Source organism: Rhodamnia argentea, chromosome 3 (assembly GCF_020921035.1).
Source record: "Rhodamnia argentea isolate NSW1041297 chromosome 3, ASM2092103v1, whole genome shotgun sequence".
NCBI classification, from domain to species: Eukaryota; Viridiplantae; Streptophyta; class Magnoliopsida; order Myrtales; family Myrtaceae; genus Rhodamnia; species Rhodamnia argentea.
Genome location: NC_063152.1, coordinates 28,230,414 through 28,243,209, shown reverse-complemented (window position 1 = coordinate 28,243,209; position 12,796 = coordinate 28,230,414). Strand labels below are relative to the sequence as shown.

The 12,796-nt window shown below is 38.3% G+C and overlaps 1 protein-coding gene across 1 annotated transcript; it reads right to left on the bottom strand.

Moving 5' to 3' along the window:
* On the bottom strand, positions 1–3,091 carry LOC115753494 (1-aminocyclopropane-1-carboxylate synthase-like). The gene is made up of 4 exons (XM_030692118.2): positions 2,819–3,091; positions 2,560–2,691; positions 2,294–2,454; positions 1–1,284 (listed from the first exon to the last, which is right to left on the bottom strand). Exons 1-4 carry the CDS (start codon positions 2,987–2,989, stop codon positions 273–275), a joined length of 1,476 nt encoding a protein of 491 aa, XP_030547978.1. The 5' UTR covers positions 2,990–3,091; the 3' UTR covers positions 1–272.
* Between the last annotated feature and the right edge of the window lie 9,705 nt (positions 3,092–12,796).

The window sequence follows — 12,796 nt, the reverse complement described above, 5'->3', positions numbered from 1 at the left end:
TTTGAAATAGAGCACATTACTTCATTGACGAGATCATAATACATCAAACAATCTTTCCTAGCCCATGGGACTATGACAAGCAGACAGACAAATGTGTTTCTAGGAATGGAACGTTTTAAGGTTCCACGAAAAAGCTGACACAGCATCCAAGCAAATGGGAAAAAGAAACTGTTGGTCACAACTCAATCCTAATAATTTGGGAAGAACTTATTCTACGGAGTCATTAAGAATACTCCACTAAATAACAGAATGAACGAAGCCGATATGGCCATTCAAGTCCTCGCTCGAACCAGTGGTGAGTGAGGCACTGGCGAGTGAGGGGACATTCTCTGGTGAGGAGACATCAAGCCCTCATCACATTTCCTGGACGTAAAACTCAGCCTGAGATTCAGGTTTTGCCGATGTTTCTTCTGCAACAATTTCTTATCATCACCATTTTCATTGCCCTTGGACACAAACTCTCTGATCCTCTTAAGCGCCACTTCCACAGTGTGATCATCCATATTCGCAAAGCAAACCCTGAAAAACCCGGGCTCCGGGCAATGGAAAGAGGACCCAGGCGACACGTTGAGCTTCACATCCTCTAGGATCACCCTCCACAGCTTCATCTCGGCGTCAAACGTTGATTCTTTCATGAGGTGACGCAAATCCATCCACAGGAAAAGACCAGCGTTCCCTTCCAAGCAATGTATACGGTCTTGCTCCAGTCCTTTGACGAAGCGACTGTGCCTCTTGGCCAATCTCCTTGAGCTTTGTTCTAGAAATTTCTCTATAAAGACCTCGTCAGAGAGCATGGAAGCAAGCAAATGCTGAGACTGCGAAGAGACCAACCCAAAACTGGACATTTTCCTTGCGCAATTGACCACTTGGTCATTGTAGGAATAGATTATGCCGACGCGAAGGCCGGGAAGCCCCATGTCCTTGGACAAACTGTAGATAATGTGGACAAGATCGGGATTGCATTCGGTCTCTTGCATGACTTCCGAGATGCTCGTGAAGGCTGGGGAATTGAAGACCGAGGCCGAGTATATTTCGTCGCACACCATGTGGAGGTTGTTTCTGGAAGTGAAGCTCAATAGGCTGGTGAGCGTTTCTCTGCTCAAAGTGATTCCGAGTGGGTTTGATGGGTTCGTTAAGATCACTCCTTTTACGTTGATGTTGGCCTCTATGGCCTTGGTGTATGCTGATTCCATCTGTGCCAGGGTTACATGGAAGTTGTTGGAGCTGTGGCATTCAACCGGAATTATCTGTACGCCGGTGCGCCATCTTATGTCCCTATTGAAACTGAGGGAAAGGAATTCGAAAACAAGAGTTCTGAGTACATAAGAATTAAATCATAGGACAAACATACATGTGAACAAACATAGTTAACAAGTATCGTGACAAGCTTTCGAAATTGTTCTGTGGTCAGCGCCAAAATTTTCCAAGAGCGAACATTCGAAATTACCAAGCATGAAAATGTGAGAAAGTTGGTGGAGAAGTGGTCAAGAATTCAGAGTAGGTATAATATGCTAAACAGAATCACGAGCTAATGAAAGATCATGAGACAAAATGCTACGTAGCAACAGGAGAATTTCAACTTTTTCTTCTTTGGGAGAAAGGGGTCTTCTAAAAGTTTGGTAGCATTTGGAGAAATTGATTTTGCCTGGCTTGGAAAATTTAGGACGAAGGGCTGGATTTTTCCTTTTCCATCTTTATGTTCCATCTCTGACTGCAGGGGTTAAGCAAAAATGAACTTGGTCGTCAAGTTTGAATGTTATTGGAATTAACTGGTGAGCTCAAGCATCTAGGTCCACTCAATTCTGCTACAATGAGCTCATCAAGATGCGGTATCTCAATCGTATTTCTCTGCTTGACCAACCTTACGTTGCCCCCAAGTAAATATTAGCATATATCGTCCCTTTGACCTAGACCCCGTTCCCAGGTCAAAACAGCGACATTTCTAGACTCGGAAATATTGATCTCTCACAGAACGGACGAAGCAATTCCTAGAGGAATCTGAGGCACTATTTGGGCAAGCATACTGTCCTAGGACTTGAATTCTGAAGCTTTCCCTTTTTGTTCCCGTTGGATTCAGATGAGCCGTTCACCAGAACTTGCTTTTCTTCGATGAATGTTTGTTAGTATTCCATTTCTTTTTTGAAGTAAGGGGAAAATTTTGGTTGGTGCAGCTTAATTTTCTGCCGAGGTTTATTAATTTAACCATGCATAGACCCTCCGACATGTTTTTTGGACTACTACTTCATAATATAGTATAGAGAGCAGAAGACGAGATGGGAGCATGAATCCTTACGCTGGATAATATGGGGAAGGAACGAGGAAAGCGTCTCCAGGATCAGCTAAGCAGAACATGAGCGTCTCGCTCGCTCCGGTCGCGCCACCACTCATGACAATACGATCCGGGTCAAATGCCGCCTTACCACGTCGGACCATTCCCATGAACTTGGCGACAGCCTGATAGAAGCAATGTAATGACCCTTTTTTTAGTAAGTAACAAAGGTAATGTCATTTCCTTTAAATTGGGGAGACTGTGTTTACTCTTTGGCTGTCTACACTTACTTGTCTGAATTCCAGGAGACCGTGATAGTCCTGGAAATTGGCAACGTCCTTGAACTTGCCAACCCCTTCGGAAGTGCAAATGGATGCTGTAGGATTGTTCTTTATCCACTCTTCTATCAGATCGAAGCAAAGCTGCAAATGATAACGCGAAAAAAGGTGACAATGGGTACCAGTAACAAAGAATGTGGAGCCATGTGTGTGTGAGAGCGTGAGCGAATGGGCGGGTTATCATAACAGAGAGCTTTTGCCACTACCAGACCTGATTCTCGGCAAGACCCATCTGGATGACTCCATCAGGATTCTGAGTCGGGTGAAAGGGGTTCTTGTCATACGCCTTCCACCCGTCGAAGTACAGAGAATGCTCACCGTGCCTGTCACTCCTGGCAATCTTCGAGAGCAACTCTTGTTTTTTCTCACTTGCGAATTCCATTGATGTCTGTAGGTTGAAATTGTTTTTCCTTACAGAATAAGAGGTCAGCTACACTTTAGTCGGTTCTCAATCCTAGGATAATAGTGAGAGATAACCCAGGGGATTGCCCCCTATTTATAAGCAGCGGATAGGTTGGCGGGCACAATGCGAGTGAAAGAAGAATGAAAAGTCCACTATTCAATTCAAAGGAGTTGTTGGAAGATCAAGCGTAATCGCTTGCGTGTCTTCCATGATTTCATTGGGACTGTGGGCCATAGGCAAGCGAAGAGAAACTTGCATGCTTATTATCTGGCGCTGATCGGTAAGAATAAAACGGTCCAAGATGAAATCATCATGCTGAAGTATTCCACGCAAAGGTGTTAGGGAGATCATCTGTAAATAAGGAATAAGCTTTTGGGTTTGATATTGTTACATGAGGCTTCCACAATCGGGGGTGATCACTTTCCGGTTCGGTCCAGTCTCACCCCGAAACGACATATTTAACGGACCACCTCTTATTAATTGTATCGGATTGTCACTAAACCTGGAAGTCATATTAAACATCCTTATCATCTTAGATTTAGGTTTAGGTTTGGTTTAGGATTTTTTTTTTTTTAAAAACTATTATTTCAGTCCGGTCTAGGCAATTCAGCTCCCTTAGAACTGGGAATCGGACCAAACTAGCCGGTTCGGTCGGTCCATTATGCTCAGCCCTATCCGGGATGATCCTTCATGCCCTAGGTTTATTTCACGTATGTGTGGCTTGCCATTCTTAAATTTCACGGGCTTTCACTGTCGATTTTAGACCAATTAACACATGACTGTGTGTTAGCTTATTATTTCACGTCACATGACTATTCCATGTGCCTCTCCGCCACATAGTGGCGTGCCATTCTTAAATTTCACGGGCCTTCACTGTCGGTTTTAGACTAGTTAACACACGACTGTGTGTTAGCTTATTATTTCACGTCACTTGACTATTCCATGTGTCTCTCTGCCACACAATTTTAGATTTGTTTAAATGTGAGAGGAGATGTTAAAAGAAAATTGTACTTTATCACTTGACTATTATATTCGATCGGGCCTCATAATATACATTTAATTTCCTTTAACCTAATAATTTGAGTTTTTGGATTGAACCTTTCAACAATTTCACGCACTTTTCGTACATAGAAATGGCATGCTAAATGAGTAGAAGGTTGTGATTAAGGAGAATTGAGAGCCGAAGTGGGACTTATTCAGGATGATTAGCTTCTTCTCAAACTTGTCTCGATTAACGCTTAATTATTGTCCAAACCTGTCCTAGATGAGCCACTAGGATAAAGCTCCAAAGCCAAATCCACAATTCAGATGAAACCTCTCGTAATCAAGACAGACAGTTGATTGACAATAGTATTATTCAAATAACAAGTTATCTCGCGCAAACTATGTTATAAATCACAATTATATATCAAAATGTTTGTAGATCTTAAACATGATATTGTAAAAGTTTAACATCAAACAATCATAAAAATTTAAGATCTAAACTTAGGAAATTAGGCTTGAAACAATGGTTGCTCGCCTCGTTGCAAAACAACAAATAAATAAACCAACAGTAGATTTTAATTAATATTGTGATTTATGATTAACAAATTTTTTGAAGTGTTTCAAAATTTCTAGATGTTGAAATATCCCCTATCTCATAACAACAGATCTTGCATACTTTTTATCATGCACTCGGTCTCTCTCCACCTAACAAATCAAGCTTTTAGAATAGATGATGGTTATCCCACGAAATCTGACGTGGTATTAGATTCGGTTTGCTATTCCTCTTGCATGTGTGTCTGAAACATCGCACATGTTATGGACAAGTCGAGTACTTCTTGGCTTTACCGTGATATGCGTTTTTCCTCAAGAGGGAGCGGGGAAACTTCGCCTTGACGAACCAGGAGATGCAGACTTTTGAAAGTTCTAGGATATAACAGGCAGCCGGTGGCTGACGTCTTTATGGCCGGTTCTTGGCTGTTTTTCCAAATAAGCATCTCTCGCAAGAGTCACAACGCTTGCCAGATCTGGATTTCTGTCTCGCCACAAGAAAAATACTTCGCATGGTCCCCCCCTCCCTCGTGTGCTGCTCTGTTTCTCTCCACCACCACGTGCCATTGATGTCCTTTTTCTTCCTAATCATCAAGTCAAACCATGAGTTGAACACACAAGATCTTTGACAGAAACTCAGTTAAATGACTCATTGAACTGTCCTGAGCAAACTCTTTTTCTGATTTGGCCTCTCTTCCGTCCATCCCATATGTGCCGCACCCCTCCCAAGATTGGGAAAAAAAACGTGTCTTTGTAACTGGGTTTCCCTGCAGAGGTGTGAAGAATTAAAATTTAGGTTGAAAGGATTACCGTGGTGTTCCCTGAATGGGATGGTCGGAAGTCCCGCCAAGTACCGACCGACCGGCCAACGAGGATCATGAGCTCATCCACTGCTCTCTTAATATTTTCCTGTTGTTCTGTTGGATTGCACATGCACTGAGCTCAATATTCAGTGAAAGTCTTGTTGACGTTTGTTTCCAAAACAAATAAAAAGTTGCATTTTCCAATCACACATAGGATAGAAAGAAGGGTGCAACTCTTTTTGTTAATTAGAATGCTACTTTGTCCTTTTAAAATAGAGAAATGGGTAAGTGGGCTAGACCCCAATATACCCGTATACGGTGCGTTATTCAGCAATTTTATTTTTATTTATTTTTTAAATCATAATAATAACTAACTGTTGAACACTACCAAAACAAGTCGATTGTTCACATAAATGTTGAAGTTAATTTCTATTTATTATTATTATTATTATTATTATTATTATTATTATTATTATTTTAATTTCGAATTTTATATTAATTTTGGACAATGAAGAGTTGAAATTTTTCAAACGAGATAGTTTTCGGACAATAAAAGGTTGCGTTTGTCCGAATTAGCAATTTTTGAATATGAATAGGTGTGTTCGAATGTGCGGTTTTTCGGACATGAAGAGATACATCCGAATTAACTGTTATTGGACATGAGGAGGTGCATAAGAATTAATTACTTTTTGGACACAAAATGTATGTTCTTTTCTCATTATATATTCAACTATTCTATTCATTTTCAGAACTACGCTTCTTTAAAAAATTTCAGAGTTTCGTTTCTTTCCAAAATAGATATAGTCTTCATTTCTGATTGTTTCATAGAGAGTTCTTAGAGAATTGTTAGAATTGCTATTTAATAATCTCGTTTGAGACTTTGTTGTATCTGGAGGATCTTTGTCGGTAACCATTAGCAACGTTGTGAAGCAAATAATTCCTTAAAGAGAGTGCTATCACGCTTTAGAGTCTGATTCCGTTGTTCATCCCGCTCGAATAAATTTCCTAACAAGTCTTGTGCATTGGAATGAAGCAGTTCACGTTCCTCGTTATGTAAGCAAGTGGCTCGGACGTAATAATACAATACAGGAAATACATCAAGCACCATGTAAATTTACATGGTTCGATCGATAAAGTCAGGTTGCACGAAAACAAATGTAGAAGATGCTTACAATAGAATCAACTGATACTAGGGAGATTACCCCCCGCCAGTTCATCATTCAAAGACTTACGTTGTTTCTCTTATCTCATTGACACTCGACAAGCCATAGGTGTTAATCACTCTGTATATGCTTAATATTCAAATCTAGGTTGAAAGGATCATCTAGTGAGATGTCTGTTTGGATTTTTTTGGATATAAGAAGACAATTAGGTCGGGTTTTCCGATTCCAGTGCTTATCTTTGATTATAAAAGCTTTCCATCCGTACTGTGTGAGGTTTTTATTTTGTCTATGCACTCCAGTCATCTCTATTAACAGTTTGTGTACAATTTCAGTCATCGAGCAAGCACGGCTAGCAGGAATGTAAGCCCTTTGTTCTGATTCGGTGAAATTTTCATGCAATTTCCTCATTTGTTTCCAATCTGCTCGTTGCGCATTATCGTAGTAATCTCAGTTTTGCCTTCAAGGCATATTAGAATCCATTTACTTTTGCTTCAAAGTCATATTTAAGAACTTAATTGGCCTGTCCATCATCTTTTATTGAACTTCAATCACTGATTGAAACCATGGAGTTTCTGATAATCACAACTTGATAAAAATACACGTAACCAGCATACATGACATTTAGGCTCTGCTCGTTTCGCGGAAAACAATTTCCAGGAAAATATTTTACGGATTTTCCGGCATTTAGTTCACTAAAAATAAATGGTCAAGAGAAACTTTTCCGTCAATGGACAAAAAAAAAAACAACTTCTTCAAAAGTGGGGATAATGATTTTTTTTCTTTTTTTAAAAAAGGAAATTATTTCCCTCATTTTTCTTTCTCTCAGACCACGCACGTTCTACTTCGTGTACTCATTTTAATTATTTTTATTTTTATTTTGATGTTTTTAAAAATTGAATTTTCAATTATTTTTTATTTTCTCTTTTTCTTTTTCTTTTTCCTTCCCAACGACTGGCAATAGGTGACGGACAAGCACGTCGGATCTAGAGAGGTGGAGCCTCGCCCGAGGTTGACTCAGCTCGAGCTATCCCGAAAAGGGCTTGTGCAATTGCAACAGGATATGATTTTAAAAAAGAAAATAAAAATAAATAAATAAATAAATATTAAAAGGAGTACACGAAGAAAAATCAAATTTGATTTTCCATACCAATTGGCGAAAATATTTTGCAGTTTATTTCAGGTTTCCGTCAATTATAAAAAAAATATTATCATTTTTCTGAAAAATAATTTTCAGAAATATCACATTTTTTTGCGAAACGAACGGAGGTAGAATCAAGCCATTTTCTTCCATTGCCTAAGAAGAGAGTGCTTCAATTTTCGAAAGGCATAAACATCCCTCCCAACTTTACATGATTGCGTATGATAATAAGCAAAATCTCTCTCTCAGCATAGATAGTGCATGATTTTGAAAATCTATCACACCTGCTTCACAAATTCAATTCTTTTTTTTCATCTGACTGCATGCAGAAAGATTTTGTTCCCACTTGGAGCCCGAGTTTGTTGCCAAGTTGATTCCAATAAGTAATTTTACCGAGTCCATGTTCAGATTACCACATGGGTCAAACCTACTTTATGTGGAATATGGTAGCTATTTATCCGATGGCTGACCGAAAATCACTCTAAGGACGACGTGCCGAGCAAACAAATTAGAGCGATATTAGACAGAAATTACTTTATAAAACCGGTTTATAAAGTGATCAACTAGCTATAAGTACATACTTAAATGAGTTGGTCATATATATCCTACTAAACTTGGGACGCTAGTTTTAGATGTAAAAACAATGTCTAGAAAGACTTATTTATTGACTGTGAAGCATTCATATTACATTTCAAATATACCTAGCTATTTTGTTTGTGGGATTCACGTATAGCAAACATAGAACCATTGTCTATTAGCCCTATATCACATCTGCTTCACAAATTCAAATTTTTTTTCTTTCATTTGACTGCATGCAGAAAGATTTTGTTCCCACTTGGAGCCCAAGTTTGTTTCCAAGTTGATTCCAATCAGTAATTTTACCGAGTCCATGCTCAGATTCCCACATGGTCCAACCTACTTTATGTGGAATATGGTAGCTATTTATCTAATGGCTGACCGAAAATCACTTTAAGGAAGACGTGCTGAGAAAACAAATTAGAGCAATATCGGACAGAAACTACTTTACGAAAGTAGTTTATAAAGTGATCAACTATCTATAAGTACATACTTAAATAAGTTGGTCATATTCAAACGCACGACGATAAATATATATCCTACATAACTTGAGAAGCTAGTTTTAGACGTAAAAATAATGTCTAGAAAGACTTATTTATTCACTGTGAAGCATTAATGTTACATTTCAAATATACCTAGCTATTTTGTTTGTGGGATTCCCGTATAGAAAACATAGAACCATTGTCAATTAGCCCTATATCACACCTGCTTCACAAATTCATTTTTTTTTTCTTTCATTTGACTGCATGCAGAAAGATTTTGTTCCCACTTGGAGCCCAAGTTTGTTTCCAAGTTGATTCCAATCAGTAATTTTACCGAGTCCATGCTCAAATTACCACATGGTCCAACCTACTTTATGTGGAATATGGTAGCTATTTATCTAATGGCTGACCAAAAACCACTTTAAGGACGACGTGCTGAGCAAACAAATTAGAGCGATATCAGACAGAAACTACTTTACGAAACTGGTTTATAAAGTGATCAACTAGCTATAAGTACATACTTAAATAAGTTGGTCATATTCAAACGCACGACGATAAATATATATCCTACATAACTTGAGAAGCTAGTTTTAGATGTAAAAATAATGTCTAGAAAGACTTATTTATTGACTGTGAAGCATTAATATTACATTTCAAATATACCTAGCTATTTTGTTTGTGGGATTCACGTATAGAAAACATAGAACCATTGTCAATTAGCCATATCATTTAACAGACGATTGTCCTGAAAACAACGGAGGGCATCAGCATCCAAAATCTGATCTTTTGCTTTGTAAGAACTCTTGAGGAATGAACATAGGCCACGTAGAAAGATGTTGCCGACGACAAAGATTAATGGCTCCATGCTGCTTCTCAGGATGGGACGCTGGAAAGTCTGAATGACGACCTTTTTACCTGCCTAATTGGAGAAATAAACTACTCAGCCTATCGGGTAAGGTTGATCTCGGTGAAATCAGAGGGCCAGACCACAGATTGAAAGTTGAACAACAGATCGATCCACAAGTAGATTCATGCTTAGAGGAGGCATGACACTGGCGACGTAGAAATTATAATACAACGTCGTTTTCCGCCATTTAGTAAATATTTTGATGAGATTGCGCCAAAAGGCAAGTACTTAAAACATTCAGCAAATCTAAATAAACATCAGTACCCCATGCGTACCCCTTATACCTCCACGCTTGCACAACCATCTGCGTTCTAGAAAAGGTCCAAGAAGTTGCTGTGAAATTTTGTGGAACCACTGTCAACTGTTTTTAAAGCCTAAATTGTTCAAGAAAGCGTGGTTTAATATTTAAATATTTTATTGTTTCCCCTCATGCTTAGACTAGTATCTTAGACTAATACTAAGCGTGGGCATATTAAATTGACAAGGCAAATGAGGCCCTGAAAAGATTTGAACTCGGTATCTCCTACTTTGATATTAGTACGATTGCCAAACATCTCGGAGATAGATAGAGAGGTAGGAATTTATTAAATGAACCACACTCCTTCGTATACATCAGGAGTCCATTGATGAGAAGGGCCTAGGGAAAGCTTGAACCCAATTCCTACAGTGATGAATAGAGGTGCAATTAAAATTCCTAGGGAGTTATACATTTGTGTATTGATAAGACCATGCACTATTTCTTGAAGCTCGATCTCTCCCCCGGATGAACCATATAGCCAAGAGAAATCATGAACCAGAATAGAAGAGCTTGCCCCTCCCATGAGTAAATATTTTATAGTAGCCTCATCAGACCGTACATCTTTCTTGGTATATCCAGATAATAGGTAGGAGCATAAATTAAAACGTTCTGGAGCTACAAAGATAGTTATTAAATCGTTAGTACCGTATAAAAACATTCTTCCTAGAGTAGCTGTTAATATGAATAAGACAGCTATTATTAGCACAAACACTGGCATGTTGATGCTATGCACATTTGTCTAATTTCCCTTTGCTAGCCAAGAAACGAGCTATGGTCAATAAAGGGGTAACGTGTTTAACTTCTACAGACCCTTGGACACGTTGATTCAGACATACAATAGGTTTAAACATTGACAACTACCTATCCTGGGAAAAAACAAATTGTTTCAGACTTCCAACCCTGGAGCCTTGGGAGTCAAATCTGTAGTTTCTCGCTTCTGCCTATACGATTAGAAAATATTGTAGCATTGGTTGAGTTTTTGCCTGCCGTATAGACGGCTCTAGACAATCGTAATTGCTTGGATATACTGTTGAACCGACAGTGAGAAAGACCATACCATCAGTCAACTCGACGCCTGTATGACAGCTCTAGACAATCGTAATCCGTTCCTTTTTTCTTTTTATTTTTCTTTTTTTCGCAGAAATTATTAATTGTATAATTAAATAACTGCTCATCAAGTATTATGATTGATAAAATATCAACTGGTACATCATTAAAATTGAAATAATCCAATTGTCAATTATGTGGTTGATTGGTATATTGTTACATTATAACCACATAAAGTATTAAGTTATGAATTAAAACGAGTTGTGGTTACAAATGAAGAGAAGACATTTTAGTGCACTAAAAAATATAGCCATAACTTTTAATATGGAAGTAGACAGAATTTACTATGGCCTATTAAAATCTTAGGTTGATTTCATTCGAAAGTGGGACCGTGATTGTCCCAGACACGGGGTCAACCCGGACGGTGGTTGTTGACTATTTTCCGAACCAAGAATTCTAACAAGCTATGCACGTTAGACCCGCCTGTCTGGTTGTCCTCCATTTGCTGCTGGATTTTTCTCCGAACATTTTCCATCTGAATGTCGCCTTCCACACGAGTCGTTCTCCTTTCCCTTTTCCCAGTCTCCCTGGAGAATTTGGCTCACGCTTGGTTTGACTTGGGCCGGTTAGCCCGTGTTCCAGTCATTATCATCGTTTTCTAAAGTCAAATAGGACTTATCTAGAAAAAAATAGCGAAGTCAAGGAGGAGCAACGCTGGTCCCACCATCGTTAAAGCCATGTTCAAATAGGTTTAATAATTTTTTGCTGGCACAAAAAAGTGATCAACTTTTGGTTATTTATCGTCAAGTGACAGATCAGTCGGTGAGAGCACAGTCTGGTAAATACATCAATGTCATCAATATCAACATCATCTTTATCCCAAACTAGTTGGGGTCGGCGGTCGATGAACTCAAAAATAAATAAAATAGAAGCAAAACCGATTGAGGGAAAAGAAATAATTATATAAATATATAAATATATATAAATAAAAATATATAAATATATATATGAAAAAAAGACTAAAAAGGATAGTCCGGAGTATAAGAATTATGCCCCTCCACAACGCTAATAGCTTTCCTCCACTCCATTCTAAGACAATTATACCCCAATCTATTTCCCACTTCATTAAATCTTGTTTTACTACTTCCTCCCAGGTAAGTTTCAGCCGACCTCTTCCTTTCTTCATGTCATGCTCTCGGTAACAAGCTTCTGTTCTTACCGGAACACGCTTTGGTAAATAAATAAATAAAAAATCGTTGATGAACAAAAAGATCAACAACTTGCCAATTTGAGTCATCGAGAACATAACGTGGAAGTTATCGGGGAGAGCCTTCATTGAGACTTGAGAAGTTAATTGACAAAGTGCTCGAGAACAAGCAATCGACTCAAAAACATAATGGCTCAGTGGTTATGTCCATAGCCGCTAATTTAGGATTTTATAACTTCTTGTAGATAAATACTGGTTAATAATAGGAGATTGTGAATAGTGTAATTTTGTATAATCGTGGATATGATTAGGAAGTTATTTGTTCACCCAAATTCAATAACCGCTTGTAACTGTCGATTTGGGGTTATAAATACCTAGATTGTGCTCTTTGAAAAGACCCCCTTAAATTACATAACTAAATGTTCTTTTGTAAATTTGTTCTTTTCTTTATTTTCCCGCAATTGACATTGCTGGCAACGCCTGTTCCTAGCATTCGTACCTTTAAATTCTATATCATTTACTATTCTATCCAAAATCAATAAAGGATTTTTTTTTTATAATTTTTGTCAACTCATATTGATTCATGCATATTCTAAAAGGTCTATTTGCTATTTTGTTGATTCGAGAAGACT